Genomic DNA, 23,699 nt, shown 5'->3' with positions numbered 1-23,699 from the left:
TTAGTTTCTGATGTACTTTCCATGTTCAAATATTGTGAGATTCATTAACTTATAGTAACAATTAGATGTGATTAAAGGAAGCAACCCTAACTAAAGACAGTACATCACTCCACAGAAGAAAAAAGGTGCGTCACGCCATTGTCCACAGTGCTGCACACATCAATAATCTCATCTAATTTGCTCACACAATGTGCAGACATTTTGAGCTTCTTTTCACGCATTGTTCAAGGCATTAAGAGAGCAGCAGGAGAAAGGAGAGCTGAGCAAAATAGGCAGAGAGAAGATGGTGTGCATTAAAGTTCATAAAGTATAAATAAACCTAAGAGAACATGGAGCCTGTTCGGTGCAAACACACTGAGTTACTGTTCATTTGTCTTTGTGTCAGCTAATGTTCATGTTGTTGGCCAGAGGAGAGTACAGGAGCCCAGATACCTGGTAATTTCTGCAATAAGACCTTTTTACCACCTCTTACCTCTTCACCTATACTATATGTTACTTTGGTCGTCAAAGTGTGTGCGCCTGTATGCATGTGTGTGTGTGTATATTTGCGTCACTGCTCTCAGAAAGGACCCTGGGACCCTCCTCGACAGTGAGAGCTTTTAGCTCTTCTTCACTAATGTCCTGAATAATGGCATCTTGATGGAGAGAGAGCAGACAAAAAGGAGAAAGAGGAGGAAGAGAGAAAGAGAGAGAAAGAGGGGAAGGGGAGGGGGGAGAGATGGAAGAAAAAGACAGAAAGAGAAACCACTGCATCCATCTATCTTTCCCTCCAGACCTCCATCAGCGGCAGGCCTATCATTATTCCCTCCCTCCGCCTTTTTATTTTCATTATTCCCTTTTCGTCTGTTTTTCAGCATTATGATGATCCAGAGATTTTATTTGCTCTTGCAAAAAGACACATCTCACTGTGTGTCAGTGTGTGTGTGTGTGTGTGTGTCTGTGTTTGTGGGTGTCTGCCTGTCCAGAAGAAGTCTTTTTGTGACGTGACAACTTTTGATGGCATTGGGAAGAAAAGTGGAACATGGAGTTTTAGCTGAAGTCCCTGAAGATGCAGAATCACTAACGGCGCCTGAGTGTTGGTGCCCCACCCCTAAAAATACACACACACACACACACAAACTCTCCAGAAGTACACTCAAAAACTTTAACGTTTTCTGCTGAAATGCAACGTCAGTCTTGTCTCCACACATGACATCTAAAATTTTAGTGGTATTTCTTGTTTCATGGATTGTGTTGTTACGTTATGTGAATGGTGGTTTCCAGTTTCTCTTTCAACCTCAGCTTCACCCAGACTTCCTCAACCTTTGTAATTTTTTTCTTCGGTTGCTGATGCAGATGCCAGTGAGACAAAAAGCCAAATTAACCACAGTCCCTTTTTACCAAAGTAGTCCTGAAGACGTGTGGAGCGGACGTCACTGCTGCAGCGTGCGTGTTGTCTTCGATGGTTGAAACAGAAAAGTGGAACTGGAATAAAACTGTTTAAGACTTACAAGATAAAACCAGTTCCTGTTTTGTGCCACAAACACATGCAGCTCATTTTCTAACAAACCTGAACCTGTGTACGGTTTGTACAACATACTAGTCTCAAATGTTACATTTAGTCATTTATGTTAAAATGCTATACAAAGGGAACCTCGTTCACTGTGTGCCCACGCTTGCTATTATGGTTAAATGTGAGAGTTAAAGACACTGCTGAATAAATCACAGTCAATTAATATCGATAGTGATCCTTTGAAAATTGCCACAGTCAAAAGGAAGAGGAATTTGAGAATGATGCATTAAATCATAAAGCTACGTCAGTTGGTATTTTCATCCCGTCACTTCCTTATCTCTTGTGGGAAAACTAGAGGCGACTGTTGGCTGAACATCAGGTATGTTGTGCTGTTTGATCATGACATATTTATTTAGATTGTCCGTTTGGCTCTTTGTTTATTAAATCCAGTAAGATTCACAGCGGCTGCTTGATTAAAAAGCTCACAGTTGGTACTTGTGTTGTCAGGTCACTCAGGGATGTCGGTCGGTGTTCAGCTGCAGCGGATAAACAGGGACAGTTCAGGGGTGACTGACCGTGACTCACACACACACAGAAACACACTCACAATCACATACTCTCTCTTTTCCCACACAGCTTCCATGGTCTTTTCTCTCTGCGTTTCATATGTGTGTGTCATTCCCTGTCACACACTGGGAGTGGGTCATTGCCACATCAGGCAAGTAAACAAAGAAAGTTCACCTAGTTACACATTAATACATTTATTTCTACTCTACCACTGCTGCAGATATTTTCAATACCCATCCATTATAGTTTAAAATGGTGAAAACACTTGTAACCTATATACCATATTCTGAGATGTATTTATGTCTGTTACCTCTGTGGAGAACAGATCAGTGTCAATGTTATACATTTACAAACTGTCCTCCTGCTCATTCGGTTTTTCTTTAAATTACTATAATTTACTTTTTTATACAATGTGTAATTTCTCCCATTTTCAGAAACAACATTGTTTAGTAGAAATTAAACGCTGCCCCATCCTCTTTCTTTCAGGATATCTATACAATGTGCAGCCACACATACACACGCACACACACATACACACATTTTGCCCCAGATATATATTTCTCCATAATCCCGGGAGCCATGTTCATTCTATAGAAACTGGATCATACTACTGTTTTTTGTTTCCTCCCAACACGCGCATGTTCTCTTCCTCCAGCTGTTCCAGATGCGCGACTGCAGGCACATAATATACGAGAGGAGGAAATACTCAAGTTCATGTGAAAGTTACCAAACTGCAAAATGGCATCACCCAGGGCTCCGCGGCTCAAATAGGTCACAGCTTTTGCAGCACATTGTTAATTGGGAAAATATGAGAGTGAGCTTTGTATGTTGCACGATGGTGAAGCCAAATAATTGGCGAGAGATCATTAGACAAACGGGCCTGTTTGCCTCTGCATGCGAGGACAACCTGTGTGGCACGGAACACACCTCTGTCTCCTCGGGGGAAATACCTACCGGACATTTCCGAGCTTTTTAATATTTGTCTTTTTTTTCCCACAATTTAAACCACACGACACTGCCGCGGAGTAATTTAAATAATTGCATAACTTCGTGTAAATGCCTTTTATTCCCGTGCGTAATTAGGTTAAGAGGAGAGATGCAGGATAAGTGGCACAGCCCTGCGCCGCTCGTGTGCGAGAGAGAGTCCGCTGATATTTAACACGGGATAATAACGGAGGAATTCCTGTCGTTTTTTTAATGGCCTCGTTTAAAACAACATGAGCGCAATTCTCGGGATAATAGTTTCATCTCAACAACAACAGATGCGCTTTATTTAAAGTAGGAAAGACGCGTGTTTTCATACAGTGGCCCCCATTCAAACACACTCACACACGGAGCGCATACCTTTGCATAAATGTGCACAGTAAAATCTTTCCCTATTTACTTCAATCTCCAAAACCTCCACTCTCATTCTGCTTAAAATTGTTTTTAAAAATCACACTAAAATGTTTACTTTATTTGGTTTCACTTTTCTGCCGTTTGCTTTGTTTTTTCTTGTTGTTTTTTTTCCCGGAGCTGAGCTGTGATCTGTCTCATGCCGTCCCTCAAAAAACTGGACTGAATATGACACAGATTTTGACACTGGCTGCCTTGTTTAACAGGCATTTTCCTGTGAATGGATTATTCTGATTAACTCGCCCGAATAGCTCTGTTCCCTTCATAGACTCTGAGTGTGTGGTTTTGGTTTTTATTCATCTGTTGAGCGCCTGTGGATTTACGAGTGATGCGATACAAAAATAGTCAGTGAAATAATTCTGGCTTTTTTTCTCCCCGACCTGCGCACTCAAACGCACAACAGTGAATCATATTCATCAATGAGCCTCGGCGCTGTGGGAGCCTGATGGAAACTCAACATAGCAACGGCTACAAACTCTTTACACTTTTATTAACTAGATCAGACTGATAACAAGAGCTCGGAGTTTTTCATAGAAATTGTGACACGTTTATATTTTTGTTAATAAATAAAATAAATGGCGCTGGTGTGTCTTCGAGCAGCCTGATTCCTTAAAGGCCTCTGGTTGTTGTCTGCAGAAATTCAGTGTTTGCACGTTGCTGTGATGATTCATTTCACAGCTCTCGGTGCGGACAGCCGGGCTGCGTTAGTGGAAACGGAGAGAGACGAAGCGAGACTCCGCTCTGCCGAAGTGTCCTTGAGCAAAACAGCTCCGGAGGTTACCTGACCTCAGGTCTGATCTGTGGAGAGGAGGGGAGTTTCCCCACCAGAGGTTTTCTGGCCTTTTTTCTGCGTTTTGTGAAACTTCGTGGTGGACAGGGAGCAGCGCAAAGAGAAACTCGGTTGTTTCCAACAATGCTCACGCAATTCCAGCTGCGTAAAAGCCACGAGGGGAAGAAAAAGAGACATAAAAGTAATTAAACCTGTGTTTATTGAAATCTTAGTAATCAGAGCTGAGCTCTTGCAGCGCACCTGTACATACACACACTGCTGGTAGAAGCTGCAATCAGTGAAATCAATGAAAGCTGAACGAGGCTCTTAAATTAAAAGCTGTCGTTTTAAAGTTTGTTTTTATTGTATAACAGAAGTCCACATGTTAAATGCATTTCTCTGATGTTAAAGTGGTGTATAAGTATTACAGACTGAGTCGTCAACTACAGAGAACAAATAGATAAATGTAAAAACAAATCAGGCTTACACAGGAAAATGATCACGTGTCCTTAAATTGTGCTTGAAGTGAATCGGGTAATTGTTTCTACAGCGGTTTTCTGCAGCGGCTCCACTAATGAGAAAAGTTGGGTGAAGCTGACTTTCAGTTTACCCTCCGCATCCCCCTCTGCTCCTCTCTCCTCCCTCTCTCCGCTCTGGCTGCGCGCTGTTTTCTGGGGGGCTCCTTATAAATAAAATCCAGCGTCTCCGGCTCCTCTTCCTTATTGGTCAGGTGGAGCCGTTACCTCACTCAGGGGCCGGTGACGCAGCGTCTTCACGTATCCTTCATGTGCGTCTCTTCTTATTTCTTATTGAGAGTCTTGCCATCGCTCACAGGGAGAAAACGGGATTCGCGACGAGTCGAGAGTGCCGGACGGACCGGGCGCGCTCGATTACTCCACACTTCCCATCCCGGGAGGAGAGCGGCGCACAAGAGCAACCTCTCTCTCTTTCTCTCTCTTTATCTCTCCCACTCTCTCTCTCACACGCACACAACCTCTCCGAGTCTCTCTCTGTCTCTCTCGCTCCCTCCCGTACACACATTCACGCCCGCGCGCACGCACGCTCTGCATACGTCTCCACTTTGCCGTGGTAAATTACGGCATTGATCTCAACGGCGAGTGCGGATCTGTCTCTTGTGTTCGCCCTTTCTTCGACGGAGCGACTTGGAGAAACGCTCGACAGAGAAGTAAGTAACAAACTTGTCACACTTAACTATTTACCGCGGGCGTTGTTGTCACTAGTGGGCTCACACGGGCCGTGTGTGCGCGCTTTATGTGTGTGATTTGTCCGATCGCATCGTTGTGTGTTCGGTGTAACTTTACTTCCACGGGTGGCTCGTGGAGACGCTCCATCCCCGTCACACACCACGGATCCAGGTGGTTGAAATGAAATTTCCACCAAACTGTTTCTGCTCTTGTTGACTTTTGTGCGCGTCACTCTCACTTTGACCGGCACCGTGAACGTGGCTGCGTGAACTGAAATCACAGATACAAGTTTTGATTTTTTTTGTTGTTGTTGTGGATTTTTTTTATTGTGTTGACCGTCTTGGTTGTGGACTCTGCTGAGGTCCAGTCGATGGACCCACGGTCCTGTCGTTGTTGTTGTCTTGTCGGATCATGAACAAGGAGAGATGAGTTTTAAAATCCTACTGCTCATATTCTCTTCCTCAAATTAAAACAAAATGAAGAACAATGACTGGATGAGATATAAACTCTTTCTGCTTAGTTAAATAAATGTCTTTAAAGAATTTAAGTGAAGTTAAAATTTGATAATCTGCAGGCTGAATCATCATTAGTGTCGCCAGAACTAGAACAAACTGCCTCCTCAGCCCATCGACTCAAACTTTCACCCTTTAATAAAAGAGTTAAGGTGGAACTATTCGATGCTTGCAGCCTCTCCTGTTGCAGCAGGGCAGCTGCTGTCTGTCATTACGGTGGACTATAATGATTGTTTGGAGAGTGACAGTTGTCTCTCTGCTTTTACCGTCTGTACCGCCGTGCGTAAAAGCAGCAGCTCGTGTGTTGTGTCGGTGGCTGGACAGCGGTGCTCCCCGCTCAGAGCGCACACAGGCGGCCACAGCGACAGGGAAAGACGGGGGTCCCCTCAACACCGAGGTGCCACTTTTTTTTTTTTTTGATATGGCATTTTAAACAAAGAGTGACTCCGTTATTTGGCTCCTCTCAGACGCACAGGAGGAGGTAACAGGTGTGCAAATAAGAAAATGTTTGAATTCCTAAAATCATTTTAATTTTTGTCATTTCAGCCAGAGGATGAAATCATGATAGATAAAGACTCAAATTAATTTATCCAGGAGCCACCAAAGGGCTGCAGTCATTTAAATGTAAATATGGAAATTACAATCAGTGCACAGTGAGTTATTCCTGCTCCTCTAATTCAGTTTAAAACTTAAGTTTCCGTTTTGTCACAGAAACCGAACACACACACACACACTCTCACATCTCCTTTTAATTCACCTTTCACTGAAGCTCTTTTAATGCAAAATGTGCAACTACCTTAAAGTTTTCCACTTGCTGTGTACTGTGGTTGGATAATTAACAGTTTTCTGTGACACTGCAATATTGTCAGTGTTTATAGAAAAGACGATAAAGACATATTTTCTTTCTACTCATGCAGACAGGAAACATTTGCTCTTTTTTACACTGATAAAGCCTCAGTTTGACCTCAGACACAAATTTCAAAATAACCAAGTTTTCAAGCTCTTTGGACCCCGCTAATCTAAACTGTTTGTCTCTCACTCTGTGTGGGTGTGTGTGTGTGTGCCAGACCCCTGCACAGAGTAATGCCAAGAAACCAATAATGCAAACAGTGAGCAATGTGTGTATGCATGCGTGGACTGTATGCGCGTGTGAGTCTTGTGTATCTGGGTCACTGCTGGCCACTGTGCTGTGGGGCTGAGTGTTTTTCTGAGCACCTCTCGTCTCCAACACTGAAACTCAGAGTCACATTCAAACCAACGCTTCTCCCTGCATTTCATTTGATAATGGCCCTGCAGGAACACAACAGTGTCTGCTTTGTCGCCTGTTGTTGGCTATTGCAAAAGCATCTCATTGGTGTCCTTGATTCAATCCGAATGTGTGTGTGTGAGCACGTTCACAATTTTTGTCTTTCAATGTGTGACTGATTTTTTTTTTTTCTGTCTGAAACCTGCTTCACTCCCATGAATGCTCGACCAAACTGTTGTAGGAAGCAGCTTTAATTTGTGAAATATTTCCCTAGACCTGACCCTGAAATCATTTGCAAAACAGATGCAAACAGGTAACAAGGAAAACGCTGTGTGAACGTACAAGTGCAAGCAGATACTACAGAATAGTAGGTTACCATTTACCTGTCCAAAAATAGCCAACCTTTCTGTTTTGTGACACTTCTTAGACAGTTTTTCTTGTCTTTGTATGCTATTACTGAAATTAATTAAATGTTGAAATTAAGCTGGGTATAAAGGCAGTCACTTTGATAGTTTATAATATAGCCTACAGTAAACTTTATGGACATTTTTTCAAGTGTCTCAGTCAGTGTAAAGCAAGCAAGGTGAGAGTTTTGAATAAGGATGAAGCCAGACACACCTAGGAGAGTTTTTTTTTTACGTGTTTCCACAGCATCAATAGATCAGATTTACTGTGGATTAGAGAAGAGCTGGTCACTAATGTCGAAAAAAGAAGCCTTTCACGTGAAGTGCACAAAGAACTTGACAAAACCCTATAAGAATTTAACTTATCCTGTTAAAATAAATTATTTGAAGTGCAATAACATCAAAATTCACTGTTTTTAAAAATGTAAGATAAGTACCTCCTGCTTTCAAATCAGGTGAAGAAGCAAAAAAGGAAAACTAACACAAAAGGGAGGATAGAAAAACCTTTTTTTTCTAGGGAGTGAAGTGAAATCCCTCAGACAATAAGAGAGCCTGTCGATTCTTCACAGCTCCTCACAAGATGCAGAAATCAAGGTTACACCTCAGGGGGGAGAAGAAATGGGAAATTATTTTGGTTATTACAGGCAGGTGTTAGCTCCTCTGTGGGAAAATCTCCTTGAACTATTTTAAAGAGTGTGTTGTTTTTCTTTCACACACTTTAGTTTTTGGTCAAGAAACGCGCTGTGAGTAATTTCTTTTGTATTCTGCTCAGTGTGTGATCGATAGAAGTGGCTGCCCCTTTTGCTTCTGTCAGGTGTGCTGGTTTGTGGTGCTCGAGATGATTTTTCTTTTTTAACAAAAGCTAAAACAAGGACTGAAGAGATTTGATTGTTAAAGCCACATCACTGGTTTTGATAATAAAGCTTTTTATCATTTTAGAGCTACAACACCTAGCAATTCTGAATATTTTATTCATTTCCCTAGGAATTGATCAACTCTTTTTGTCAGTGTTAAGCTGCCAATGATAATGATCACTTGATCACAGAATTCTGCGAAAAGACAAAGAGGTGATATTGAAAGGCTGAAATCTAACCGTGTTTACTTGCTTTCATTGATGACCAGGTAACGCCCCCCACCCACGCCTGTGAGGACCCTTGGTCATGTCCGTTTAGCTGCCCTGCGGGATGCCTGATCATGACAGCACCACCCTCCTAACCAGACAGACGAAGCGCCGACGTGTCGACATCGGGGTGAAAAGGACTGTGGGCAGCGCTATATTCACCCGCGCCAGGGAGACCCTGTTCGACAGCATGAACCAATCGCACGGCCCCGATCAGGACGGAGACTGCTCGTTGGTCAGTCACGGCCACGGGGGAAGCAGCGGTGATGGAGAGAAGTCAAACGTTTTGAGGAAGTTGCTGAAGAGGGCCAACTCGTACGAAGAGTCCATAATGCCTTTCCCCGGTGCCACCATCATCTCTCAGCTACTGAAGAATAACATAGGGAAGAATGGAGGGAGTGACTCAGGCTTCCAGGTACATTCAAACACTTTCACTCAATAAACCAATTAGATGATTCGTTAAGTCACTTTAAATCAACCCAAGGCACAAATAGTCTGCACCATTCATTAAATCATTGACTTAATTCATTAACTGTTTATTAAATCTCAGGGGAGTGGAGCTCTGTCCAGTGGAGGCTCAGAGATCCAGGCTGAGGACGCCTGCAGCAACTCGTCCCGTGACCAGGACAGCCCGTCTGACTGCCTGTCTCCTGGGCCTCCTCATCCTCCTCCATCTTCCTCTTCCTCCTTTGGACGACCGCCGCCTCCTTCGGGCCTCAACTCCCACGCGCCCTCTCAGCCGCTCTGCCTCTCCTCCTTCGACCTGGACAGGCTGTCGGACGAGCACCTTCGCGCCAAGCGTGCCCGCGTTGAAAACATCATCCGCGGCATGAGTCACTCGCCGCTGGTCCGGCCCAACGGCGGCGACCACAACCCAGAGAGCAACCGCGAGAACGAGACCAGCAGCAACAACAGCAGCAGCAGCAACGATCACAGAGGGGACGGCGGCGGCCACAACACCAGCAACCACAACCACATCAGAAACGACTGTCCATCGTCCCTCCTCAGCTCTCCTGGCTCGCGGGCCGGCGTGGTCAGCGTGGGAGAGGTTTACAGGGAGAATAAGAGAAAGCAGCGTCTGCCACAGCAGCAGCACAGCTTCACCCAGCTGGTGTGTTCAAGGCAGGAGCAGAGGCAGGAAGAGAGGCGGCAGCTCAAACTGCAACTGGAGGACATGCAGGTTGGTTTGTTCTCTCATGTATTCACACATTCACACAGCCGGTGTTTTTATCTGTTTGCTGAGCAACATGTTTGATTAGTCCCTGGATTTCAGGGTCCAACCTTTCAAAGTGGAACAATGGGAATAAGACAGCATGTACATATTCCTTCAATCTGCAGCAAGAGCTGATGTAGGAGAATCATTGTTTGTTTTGCACAACAGCAGAAGAAATATCATGAAATGGGTAGCAAGTGATGTGCACAAAAGCAAATTTTAATGTTATCTTTGTATGTTATATCATTGTACATCATGTCTCTGACATTTTCTATCCTCTCTTGTCCAGAAACAACTGCGCCAACTCCAGGAGAAGTTCTACCAGATCTACGACTCTGAGACAGAGGAGGAGGAGGAGAATGGCGAGAACGGAGAGGTGGACCGAGGAGGAGAGAGAGAGGAGGATGGCAACTTGTCAGAGGACAGCATCCGCTCTGACGGCCTGGAGGAGAGACACCGGGACAGAGGCCGGCACAGCCACGACGAGCTGTCTGAGCTGGACCCGGGTCTGTTCCTGGACCGGGCCCGGGCCCTCCTCCGGGAGCAGGCCCTGTTGGACGGAGACATGGAGGAAGACGTGGACGGCAGGGAGGAGGAGGAGCGCAGAGGAGAACGAGTGATGAAGAGGAGAGGTGGAGCAGCAGGGAGAGGAGGAGGAGGAGGAGGAGGAGGACGGCAGTTAGCGGAGACGCTGAAGCAGGAGCTGAACTGCGCCGTGTCGCAGGTCGTCGACACCGTCGTCAAAGGCTTCTCTTCACCCAAACAGGCCGTGGCTCACGCTCATCATCACGGCTGCCACAGCAGCACGCCGGCTGCACCCTCCTCCTCCTCCAACTCGTCCTCTTCGTGTCCTCCGCCTTTCGGCCCCCTTCCCTCGCTCACCCCGGACTCTCGCTTTGGCAACGGGGCCCTGGCGCTCACTCTGAACGGTGACGGCAGCCCCACCCCGAGCTACCACTCCTCCAACCAGAGGCTGCACTGCTTCGGCGACGTCATTGTCCCGAGTCCGCTGGATTCGTTTGGAGGTCTGAGCGGCCGGCTGAGCGGCGTGCCGACGCCTAACGACCAAACGGAGGCGCTGCCGCTGGTGGTGCGCAAGAACGGTGGCGGTGGCGGCGGAGGAGAGAACATCAACCCCTCTCTTCCTCCACCCCCTCCCCCTCACCACCCCTCCCTCCACCCCTCTCCCCTCACAGCCTCTCTGGGGTTTAGCCCTCCATCATTTCGCCACCCCTTCCCTCTCCCCCTCATGGGCTACCCCTTCCAGAGCCCCCTGGGGTCGCATGGGGGAGGGGCCGGCTACCCTCCGGGGCCCAAGGACCACCACCACCGCGCCTCCCCCGATTCCATGGACATGACACGGGAAACCGTCAGCCTCAGAACCAAAATGACAGCCCTGGGAGGGGGCCATCTTCACCACCACCACCACCACCACCACAGGCAGAGCTCGCCCAGCCAGCACGGACCAGAGGGTCTGTCCCTGTCCCTCATCAAGTCTGAGTGCGGAGACCTGCAAGACATGGCTGACATATCGCCCTACTCAGGCAGCACCGTATCCTTGTAATTGAGAGGTGTTGTGTGTCTGTGTGAGACAGTGTGTTTGTTCTCGCATTTACATGTGTTTTAATAAGGGTTAATATCTTAATATCCAATATTTCCCAGCAACATACTGAACACTACATCCTAAATTTTAATTCAATTTTGCCATTTACTGCCATATAGACTACAGTAGGTATTTTATATCATACTGTATACTACATTGGACATGATAATCAGCAGGAAGAACACATCTGAGATATTGTTTATGCAATAGGAAAGCAGAGATTTTATTTCTCTGCTCCACAAGAGTCACATTTTTACCACAGTCAGAAAGACTGAGACGTCTTGCAGGCAGCGGCAGCAGAAAGTCTTTAACATCAATTAATCTGCATTAATTGGTTCCTGCTCTAACCCTCTTGTTTCCTCGCCGAGTGGGGAAGATGAAAAGGGGCGCGCCGGGTCTTGCAAGAGAGGAAGATTAAACAGGTCGCACGCTGCTCTCTCCAGCTCTTTTAAGTCTGTGCAGCAGGTTGTGGTGTTTAAAGGTGCTGAGAGAGGCTAGCGAGCTCTCTCTTCAACACACACACACACACACACACATACACACACTGTTCCCACTGTCTGAGACACTTGTGCTGTTAGGTTCTCTTTCATCACAAAGACTTTGTACATAAATGCTCAAAGCAAATCATATTTCACCGTGTCTGTGCATGTGTGTGGATGTGTGTGTGGGTCAGACCTTGTACATAGGAGCTCAAAGCTAATCATATTTCAAAGAGCGCAGCACACAGACAGGTGAATGATTGGCCTCATTGACGGAAGCTTTCTAAGTGTGCGTTTTGGCTTTTGTGTGTACGTATGTGTGTGTGTTTGAGTGGGCACACATTAGGAAAAGTGTAATATCTAAAATACACACACTGACAGTTTGTAGCTAGCTGTCTCCTTGTCAATCACTAGTCTTCCTTCCATTCGCTGGCTTTCGCTCTCAGTTGCTCGGCAGCTGTGTGTGGTGTTGTTTGCTACACACAGACACACACATAGGAACACATACTCCCTTTCATGGCGTGTGCATGAGGACAGGTGTTTGCAGGTAGCTGTTTATCTTTTTGTTCCTAACCTTTCAAACGGAGAAGGTTTCTCCCGGCCACTACGCATGCACACACTTTTGACTGCATACACACACACACACACGCGGCGCGCAAACACAAACGCATGCACGTTTGAAGAACAAAGTGAAAAGAAAAATAAGACTTTGAACCTGACTAATAGGAACTCCTTACAGCTGCGATGAGGATTTGATCACAGTGTCGTCTTCAAAGCCAATTTAGATGTTGCTTTAATTAAAAAAAAGGAAAAATTTGACACATCTCTTGATCCTGCTGAGCTGTTTCATTCCAAAATGCTTTCCTATTCATTTGGAGGAAAAAAATATCTTTGAAATTGGACATTAGTATTTCAAAGATAGTGACCACCCCTCAGCCTTCCTTTTTTATCTGAGACACAATATAGGTTTTCACTACACTCCTCAGTTTAGTGCTTATTTCATAAAAACTTGAGCTTAGACTATTCAATTAGTGGAAGAAGAGGAAACCAGCCACAGCCATTATGATCCAAGTTTAATGTGGAACACTTCTTAAACATGAGGACTAGTTGCTTTTCTCTGTTTGACAGCACAGGTCAAGTCAAAATGTAGTCTTAGCTCTGATGAAAACATGACAGACAAATTGTCCTTTTCAGAAAAAAAAAAAGTAAAAAAAAAAAAAAAAAAAAAAACATTTTGAAATTTCTATAATTTCTGTTAGAACTCCTTTGTGTTTAATTTTATTTCACCGTGTTTTGCATCGATCACACTTCACCTGAAAGGCACAGACACCCACACAAAAGCAGCTACGCACGCTCTCTCTCAGGTCTGTGTATCTTTAATCCTTTGTACAGAGCTGAGCAGATGTCCCCCATTTATTTATGAAATACACACACACCCCCACACACACAACCACTGCCGCCACCCCCTATACACACACACTGACACACACACACACACACCTGGCAGCAAGGTCAAGTTACAGCTGATGATACACCTGGTGTGTATCAGGATGAATACAGGCCGCAATAGGAAAGAAGGGGGGAAGATGAAGAAGAAGATGAGGAGAGGAAGAAAAAGAGCAACACCAGTTGCTTTGTTTACTCACATTAGCTACTGACACACACACACTTGCTTTTTATTCATTATGGTATTGCTTCACACTGATTACTCTGAGTCATGTCTGTGCTTTAGTGGAAGCGTGTGTGTGTGTGTGTGTGTGTGTGTGTGTGTGTGTGTGTTGCCTGACCTAAGCGCACACCAGCAGTGACAGGTTGGTATGAATGTTAACTAGGTGATGGTGTTGTTGTCCGTCTATCTGACGTATCTGCTGCCAAATGAATGAAGGATGACAATTTGACTCTCTTCAGTTACCGAGGCCAAGTGAGCAGTGTTTTGGTGCCGTGCTGATATGTCACATACATACAACATTCAGCTTTATTTTGGTGTCGCAGCAGCTGAAGGAACATTTATGTCTCAGTGGAAAACAACATCTACAACTAGTGGAAGTTCATTAAAATTCATTAAGCCAGATTTTGATGACAAAGTTCACTGACAAACAGTGAACAAATCTATCTTCTTTTGAATAATCTGATATAGAAGTGACTGATATTTTATTTATGCACCATTTGTGTTGAATCAGAGGTCACAAACCAATCAGCGCCTTGAGTCGGTGTCAATACCGAAATAAAATGAGACTGAAACTAAAATGTCTACTTTCCCCTCTGCTTCCTGTCCTGAAGCTGCTCCACCTTTCTTTTCTTTATACTTTATCCACTCTCTCTCTCCCTCTTTTCCCGTTTGCTGATGCGACTCTCCCTCTTTCCAGCCATATAGGGCCCCTGGGGTTTCTGTATGCGTGCGTGTGTGTCTGTACCAGTGTGTATTTATGTGTGTATTTGTCTGTGTGCTAATTGACCTTGCAGGGGGTTCCATTGATTGCCTCATCTTCTCTGATAGATTATAGGGCTGTTAATGTGGTGGGGAAATGGCAGCGTGGTGGGGCACAGCTGTTGTCACACACACACAAATGTCGCACACACACATTCGGCGCCCCTGCAACCAGGGCCTCCACAATTATTTTTTTTCCTTGTTGAGACAATGGGATTGACATCGGGGCTGCAGAGTCGGCGAGATGCTGCCGTGGATGTGGGATTTGATCCAAAGCCAGCAGGTGCTCGTGTTTTCTCTCACTATAGGTGTAAAATGGCACATCTATCCATCTCTGGGCTTTGGAGGCTGCTCACAGCACTGCTGATTCTTTTTTACTGTGCTTTTTGCAATTTCTATAAAGTGCAACGATCTTCTTCTAATCACATACATAAAAGTCATGGAGATCTGCTGTCCTCACCTCAGTGCAGGCTATTGTATACGGAGCATTATCCAAATAATTAAGGTATAATCAAGGAGAAAGGAGACATTTTTCTTGTAGTTCTCCATCATCTGGACAATTAAAGCTGCTCAAAGTTTTTCAGACTTCTCTCATGTGATCTGATGCTCAGAATTTAGTTGAAGATGCTGTGTCCATAATGGATTTTGTGAGGAGTAGGAGTGTTCAGGTAGCTCGTCCATCACTGAGACTACTGTGGTTTTCTACATGACGCGGTGCAAACCAACCTCTCACATTTAGTTCCATTAGTATTTCTCTGACTTCTGTCTCGACACACTTCCTCAATAGTGAGGTTTAAATGCAGAACTTCAACGTTAAACTGTTGTAGAGGAGACGCGTACACCCTTCTTTGCAGCACGTTATTCCAAAGTATCACTTAAACTTTTCACTTCTGAACTTGATGGTAATATAATGTGCACTGAGAGAGTGAATGTGTTCTATGGCCTGTTGGTTCCTTAACAGTCTTGTTATTCAGATTCAGGAGGGTTTGTCTCCCAACCACCTGAAGAAAGCCAAGCTGATGTTTTTCTACACCCGCTACCCTTCCTCTAACATGCTCAAGATGTTCTTCTCTGACGTCAAGGTAAGACATTACCCTCCTCCTCTCTTCTTCTCTCCAGTTTCCTCTCTTTTATTAACCTCTCAACACTGTTTTCTCTAAATTATTATTTTTTTCTCCATCTCCTTTCCATTCAAGCTTCTCTTTTGTGTTATTTTTCATCCGACTTTACAAGACTTTTTTAATTTCACCCTGAATTTAATGTACTTATTTCTCTTGAGATTGTAGGAGATAAAGTGTTTTTTCGGAAAAGGTTTAAAACAATGAAACACATGGCTTAACCTTGATAAACTCTGTGCAGGCAGGCACACACACACACATACACACACACACACTGACTCATACAATGAACTGAAAATCAGCGAATGAATGAAAACAAAATGTTTGTCTGTTCTGATTTCTATCCAGCGTGTTTCTTACTTCTTCTGCCTTATCATTTCATCATGCCGAGCACATTGATCTGTCTGAAGAAGTTTGCTCATATTGGTCATGGATAGACAAAAACATTATGAAAGGCCAGATAAAACCATGGCATCTTTAGAATCAGATCTCAAAAACCACATCAGTGTGTTTTTCAGTGACAGATGGGCCAGATGAACTATTTGTATTTGTCTTTGTGTGACACATGAGGTCTTCAGCTGGAGAGACAATGCTCCTAAAAGTCCAACTTCCACCATCAGCTGCCTCAAACTCATCTGTGTATTTTCCTCGGTTCAGTTTTGTTGTTTTTGTGCGTTATTCCGTTATTTTGTATGTGTGAGTGTGTGTGTGTGTGTGTGTGTGTGTGTGTGTGTGTGTGAGAGAGAGAGCGAGAGAGAAAGAGAGAGAGAGACCCTATAGCGCAGATGGGTGCTCCAGTCTGTCACGTCTTTGTGGCATAATTAGAGTTTCTGGCCTTAATCGGCCTGGGGTTAGAAAGGGGAGGGGTGATAACGCCCACTTTCCCTCTCACACACATACTGTAAGCACACACACACACACACACACACACCCTCCCTCCAAAACCACGACACACACACACACAAACCTCTCCCTCTGGCTCCCTTTCACCCAAAACACTCACAGGCTACACACTTTCACTCTCACTGCAGAGGATAAAATGAGAAGTTAAACAGAGCGTTGCTGACAGACGACAGGAGGCACAGGTAGAGAGAAAATAAATAAATTTAAAAAAAGGAAAAGAAAGTCACCGTGAAGTGTACAGCAAGACAGGGAAATGAGTGAGAAGGAAACAGGAGATTATGGAAAGTGCATGTGTGTGTGTGTGTGAGTGTTGCGTGGCGTTTTGAGAAAATGACAGAGGGAACGAGGGGAGGGGAGGACAAACAAATGAGAGGGATGACAACAGAACAACAGCTTTAAAACAAAGGCGCTGATTGTTTTGTGTTTACAGGCTGCTATGTGTTTTGCAAAAGGAGCATACGGCTCCTCCACGGATTCAGGACACTGTATTCAAATGAGCATCCACACACACACACACAAGCACACACACACACAAGCTGCCCTTTGGCTCCTATCTGTGGTGACCACTTCCTCATGGCAGTGCCACATCCTTATCGGCTGCCATGGCAACAAGGGTCGCTGGGACACCGGGTTGCTAGGCAAACACAAGGTTGCTAAGCCTACCTGCTCCCTGTACGAGCAACTCTGATTTGTCATTAACTGGGATCCATTAAGTGATAACAATGGGCATCGTGGCAGCCGGCTACAGCTCGCTTCAGTGTTATTGAAGCAATGAAGGGACAAAATGATGGATTTCACTGACGAATCATCAAATATCTGCCAAAGTGACAGTTTAAAACTTTTATCTCTCCAAAAAAACTAAACTTTCTCACAGTTTTTTGTGACATTTAAAGCTGAAAACAAAACTAAAAAAGATTAAATGCAAACCTTTAAATAACTTCTTTCCTGCATCTTCTCCAGGCCAAATCTGATTGAATACATTCACTCAAGCAAAGCAAGAGAAGCAAACACTTCAAGTTTTAAAATTTTAGACATTTTGAGAGCAGTTCATTTTCTGAGTAAGTTATTCAAGTAGTTTAATATTTGAAGGCTTCGCCTCTTCCTAAACTTGACCAAAAAGAAGAAAACAAAGAATGATCACAACATAAATGAACTTCTGAATCTCAAAGTGAGTTCTAGTGAGATTGAACATGGTTGTGAATCACTAAAATGTATTTCTAAAGGTTTCCTCAACCTTCAATTACGGGCAAAGAAAAGATAAAACCGTTTAAAACTGCTTTGTGCTGACATTGATCATTTTCCATAATCAGCTTACTTCCTCTGTCTAAGTAAGACTTTCTATTATTTGAGTAATATGCTTAACATTTATGTGGCCAAATAAACTGTGGCTTTGGGGTTTAATTTGGGAAATGAATAAATTAGGACTAATGAGTTAATACACACACTCAGTTCACGAGTTTATCTTGTTGAGTGCGATATTAGCTTTTACAATTAATCTAGTCTCCAATCTGTGGGTTTATATCCAAACCGATATTCAATTAATCTCTTCATCTCAGCAAACATGGATTTAGATTAGGAGATGTTTGCAGTGCTCTGGCCTGCCGCTTCCCTTCAGCAGATGGACGGTATTACTGCTCCGACTTGTAACTGCAGTCAGAACCACACACACAGGACTGTATGGGATTTAAAGGAATGAAAACATGTTTCTATTGGAATTTATTGTCTGAGGTTTAGGGAGCGACAGTATACAGTGTCGCTCGCAGCTTGCGGATAAAGCAAAACAGATGTATAGATTTAGGATAAAGCTTTTTCTTTCACAGATCTATACGTAGATAAGGAGATAGAAGCCTGTAAATACTTTGAATGGCAATTATTCCAAAGCGCCAACAAACAGGATTTCATTTAATGAAATTTTTTTTTAAATGAAACCCATCAAAACACCAAAACCAAAAATCCATTAGCCCGTCCCTCGATAGTGCCCACCTCAACTCCTGCATCTGTGGCTCCTGGGCCAAACAGCACTGGTTCCTCCTGAGGATCTAAATATTACAAAATGGTTTAGAATTTTTAAAAGGACAACTAACACTGGTTTCTGCAGACATCACTCAAATAAAATAGATTTTCTTTTTAATATCTTTTCAGATGTGTAAGAATACACATTAGATGTTGTAGTGAGTATTTACAGCAACAAGTCTCTAACTGTGTGAGGCTGTGACAGAGAAACAAGATAGCAGGTTTTGTCCACACAGATAATACTTGTCAGTGCTGCCTCTGGCTGGTTGTTACAGTGGATTTGTTGACAATGAGAAGAACATGATGCGCCAGCCGCATCATCTTTGAAGACAGTTTCTTGTTCTTCATATCTTAATATGCAAATAATGATTTACAGTCAAATTTAGTTTTAATTGAGTCGTAATCCCAGTTAATCCATCAAATTCATCTGTGGGAGGAACTCTGCAGATATTATTTTTGCTTAATAAAAAATGAATCATGGATAATCCTATTTGTGTTGAACAAGGCTGTTCTTTTCAAGGCTGTGTGTGTGTAGGACTGAGGAGAGAGAGCACCCTGTTGCTGTCTGTCTGTGTGTGTGTGTCCTGTCTCATTGTCCCATTGCATTCATTACCCTCATCATTACCATATTTCTAAAATCCGGGTCAGTGTCTCTTTTTCTTCTTCTCTCTCTCACTCTCTCTCTTACTGCCCCCACCTCCTCCCCCCTCCTCCCTCCTCCTTCCCTGGGAACAATAAGTAGCATGTGTTAGGAGGATCAGGCAGATTCACTGTAAGGGAATTAGGGCCCTGAATGGCTTCCCCTAATTGGACTTGAATGGACTTTGTCTATGGGAAACTGGTTCTTAAAGATGAGCCTCTTACACACAATGTCCCCCTCACTCGGTGTGGGAAGTGGGTTGAGCTGACAACTGTTTTAGGCACAGATGAGCAAGCATGCACACACACACACACACACACACACACACACACACACACACACACACACACACACACACAGGCCTAATTGCACAGTGAAAGCTCTTTGCCTTCTGACCAGACAATCATATATGTGAGCATGAGACGCTGAGGTCGCTGCTGTCTCGTCTTGAGAGAGTCAGTGAGAGTAATTAAGACCTTGTTAAGACTGGAGGAGTTAGGATTAATTAGATGCTCGCTGGCCCAGGGAGTTCCCCCCGACTCACACACACTCTCACTCATATGTTTCCTGCCAGCGAGTGTTTCTCCATGCTACACTCTCCCAAACACACACACACACAGAGGCACCAAACAGGAAAAGCAGGGACACATTTATCGAAGAGCTCTTAGACTCTTCGCCTCGAGAGTCTGAAATGACATCTCCATGCCACCGTCTCCGCAGGAATCAATTAGCATCCAACCCACGTCTCGCCCCGTCTTGTCAGTTTGAGTTACATAGCCAGTTTGGCAACGTGATGATATGAACCAGCAACAGTTCATCTGCTGATACCGATATAACTGAACTTGAGTAATTACCATGTGTGACTCCTCTAGATGCATTTAAACCATAATCACTAGAGGCTGAGGAGACTGCAGAGGCAAAACATGCACTGATGAAATGAGGAAGAAAAGATTTATAATAATTGGACGTTGTTAAAGCTTTCTTAATTGTTATGCATCTTAATTCCCAGACAGCTACCACATTGTGAGCAGTAGGTTTAAGGTTAATAAGAATAAACTTTCGCTTAACATCTGAGATCAAACTGTGGACTCAATAAAACGGTGAACTGTTGTGATTATATACAGTTGTGCCTATATTTACTCCTTAGTACTGACACGCGTTAAAAATTAAAACAGCTATGAATATGTGAATTTCTGTGCAGCTTCCATGGAGCGTATACTGTCGAGTGAAGCAGAAAAGCCCGAAAACATCATTTGAAAAAGTTCCTACAGCAGCTTTTCCTCCAGGATGCACAGGAAACCTTCAGCGTTAGAACTCGTGGCTTTGTGTCGATCGTGCAGATTCACGCTGTCCTCTATAAAATGTGCCGAGCCACGGCGAATCTGGTTGAAGTGGGCACATTCTTAAAGGATGTGTGTGTTTGCCCTTCTAACATGGCCTGGGGGGGGCTGACGACACCCGCCGTCAAGGGGGAAGGCGAGGGGAGCTGGGGCACCCTGACACTTTCTCTGACACACTCTTTCCCCCTTTTCGTTGTAAACAGAAAATGGCATTCCTCGAGCTCAGCGTTTTGACCCCCCACCCTCCCTCACACCCCAGCCTCCATTCTCTGTCTGTCTTTTGTCTCGCGCCTCTCTCGTTTTTTTGTTTTTTGTTTTGTTTTGTGCTGATGGTGACGAGCTGGATGGGACCAGGAAGGGCAGGTGGTCAGCTGTCTACATATGAAGTCATTCTCCAAACAGATCAATCGTCCTGTCCAAAAAACAAAGGATCAGGTGGAGAAGCACTGACACCTGTCCTTCCTCTTGCAACCTGAGGTTTTGACAAATGCACAACGTCCACAGGAGGACCTTAAAGATCAGACTGAAGTGTTGTCTTCAGTCAGATGTTTAAGATGTGCATGTAGCCATATGCAGACCCTGCAGATATGGACAGGTGACAACATTTACATTATGCTGACCAACATGCACCCTATGAATTGACTTTAAGATTAAAAAATATATATAAAAATGACATTTGAGAAGCTACAACCCGTATATTTTTTATACACAATACAAGACTACAATGATAATTGAATATAAAAAATAATATTTAGATTTCTATCCATTGCATAAGTATTGATAGAGTTCAAATCAGTTTTATATGGGTTAACAGGTTTGTGTACATGTGTTTGCGTGTCAGGTGGCTTTTTGTGTTCAAGGATGGACAGATGACAGCGTCTTGTGTGTGTTTTAATTGCTGAGTTATCACGTTCCGCTCATGCAACCATTTGTGGGTCAAAACACCCACCCATAACAATAACACACACAGACACACACACACACACACACACACACACACACGTACACTTTCTCCTCCTGTCACTAGGCTTTTTAAAACCGACTCCCTTTCCTTCTGCTGCAGACACACACACACACACACTGAGCAACACACCGGCTCCATAGTTATGCTCCATTATGTCACCTCTCTGACCGCTCCTGAAAAAATATCTCTTTCCTCGCTGTCATCCTCTGCTCGCCCCCCCCCTCTTGCTGCATTCCTTTTTCCATGCTACCTCACTCCATTCATCGCTCTCTCACTCCGTCTCCCTCTCTCTCTCTTTCCCCCTATCTCTCTTGCTCATCCCTTGTTCCTGTGAGACAATGTCTTGTAACAATACCGAGCTTAATCTCCGTGTCAAAGCCATTTTTCCCCTTCAACGAACACACACACACAAACACACACATACACTTTCACTGGGGCTGTCACTGTGTTTTTTTCCCCGTGTTTTGTTACTTATGAGCAAGAGATGGAAATGCAATAAAGCAAGTAGATCACATATACAACCATTATGAAGGCCTAGAAATGATTTACTGACCTCATTTTCCTTAATTAATAGAGCATTTACAAGGTGATTAGTAGAAGTTAAGAAGAACTACAACTTTTTGAGTGTGATGTTGAAATATATTTAAAAATGAGTAAAAATGGTGTTCAAATATTTGTTTTTTCTTTTCTTGGGGAAAAAGAAACAAGCCTAAATTCCCTGTGAATTTTTGCAGTGCAGTGTTTAGGCCTAAAGGGAAGAAGCAGTGATTGGTGGGAGTTGTTTAATGTTCTGCTCAGTCTGAAAGCCCACAATGGCACAATAATAAAATGTATATTAAATATTTGGGTCATTCTTGTTTGATTAGGAAGGTTTCTAGGGGCCAATTTTATTTTTTTCTCAACAAAAACCCTCAAGGTTTAGACTTTGCTTCAGTCGCTAATGAGCTGGATACATGGGAATATTGTTGGTTGAGTGTGTGTGTGTCTGTTAAAGTTAATTGCTCATTGTCCCCCAGAGCTTTTATCATACATACACACAAAAGATCATACTATATAATACTTGTAAAATTAAAGTTTTCTCCTGTTTTTGTGAAAGGATATCCAACACACACTTGCTGACACCGAAAACGAACTTAAGAATATAAAAAGCATGGCAGTTGTTTTTCATCAGAGCAGAGGGAACTCAAGGTTCGTCTGCTAATTTCCTTTCAGCGACTCCTGTGTTTAAGGATCCGAGTTTGATCAGTTTTGAAGCACAGAAAGACCTCAGCTCAGCGCTGGTGAAGTTTTCTTTCAATGAAAAAGAAAATTCTCAAGGACCGACCTTGTGAGAAGAATTCAAACTGCGTGTGTAAAATACACTCTGTACAAAAACTAGTTATTTTATTTTGTACATGTTGGTAGCACTCACACAGAGGCTCAGTTCAAGTCAAATTAATGACACACCATCATGCAAATAAGGAGCAAAGCAAACAGGCTGCACCACTATAAATCTATAGCAACCATCAAACAGGAAGTAACGTTCTCTACTTAATCTGCACAATCTCACTGGTTGTAACTGTTAGGTGTTTATGGTGTTAAGACAAGACAGACCAGAATGCATTGGAGTAAAGGGCGATTACAGCTGTTTTGTTTGGGCTATCCCTCTGCATTCTGGGAAATGTAGGAAATGTGTGACAACAGACATGTACAGATTGAAAATGTAAACGCATGATGCTTAATGTTAATGAATTATCGGTATCATTTCAGTTCAATCGCTGCATCACCTCCCAGCTGATCAAGTGGTTCAGCAACTTCAGGGAGTTTTACTACATCCAGATGGAGAAGTTCGCCCGGCAGTCCATCAACGAGGGCGTGACCGCTGCCGAGGAGCTGACGGTGGGCCGCGACGCCGAGCTCTTCAGGGCGCTCAACATGCACTACAACAAGGCCAATGACTTTGAGGTAAGCTGGGCCAGATGTTGGGAGATAAGGATCCGATTGGAGTTGGGGTTTTTTGTTTTTTGGGAGGCTTTTTGCCTTACCAAGAGTTTGTGTTGACTTGTTAGCTTCCATAAATTTATCTTAAACTCTCTCAAAACTTTATTATAAACATAAAAAAGGCAGGTTAAATGACAGGTTACACTAGACTAGACTTCAAGTCTAAAAACTGAATTAAAACTGGATTCAGCATAACTCAAGCCCGCTTACACAAACGTCCTCTACCAAGTCAGCTGTTCGGAGCGCAACAGTCACCTCACGATTCTGCTGAGGTGTGGATGTCGCAGTGTGTGTGTTTGTGTGTGTGT

General features: G+C 43.8%; 1 protein-coding gene across 2 annotated transcripts in view; it reads left to right on the top strand.

Annotated features, from left to right (window-relative positions):
* Nucleotides 1–5,170: 5,170 nt before the first annotated feature.
* Nucleotides 5,171–23,699, top strand: part of LOC146990855 (prospero homeobox protein 1-like) — a 30,917-nt gene continuing 12,388 nt past the window's right edge. The window contains exons 1-6 of one of the 2 annotated variants that reach the window (XM_085800833.1): nucleotides 5,171–5,409; nucleotides 8,713–9,125; nucleotides 9,261–9,890; nucleotides 10,213–11,475; nucleotides 15,408–15,515; nucleotides 23,161–23,355. In XM_085800833.1, the coding sequence (XP_085656959.1) occupies nucleotides 8,775–9,125; nucleotides 9,261–9,890; nucleotides 10,213–11,475; nucleotides 15,408–15,515; nucleotides 23,161–23,355 (2,547 nt within the window). In that variant the 5' untranslated portion in view covers nucleotides 5,171–5,409; nucleotides 8,713–8,774. Of the gene's footprint in view, nucleotides 5,410–6,887; nucleotides 6,932–8,712; nucleotides 9,126–9,260; nucleotides 9,891–10,212; nucleotides 11,476–15,407; nucleotides 15,516–23,160; nucleotides 23,356–23,699 lie in introns of those variants that run through there. The other variant, XM_085800842.1, reaches the window with a different exon arrangement.

This window comes from Trachurus japonicus, chromosome 2, assembly GCF_045865225.1.
Source record: "Trachurus japonicus isolate A0001 chromosome 2, Traja_1.0".
NCBI classification, from domain to species: domain Eukaryota; kingdom Metazoa; phylum Chordata; class Actinopteri; order Carangiformes; family Carangidae; genus Trachurus; species Trachurus japonicus.
Note: the sequence above shows the minus strand (reverse complement) of the source record. Positions and strands in the feature narration are given on the sequence as shown.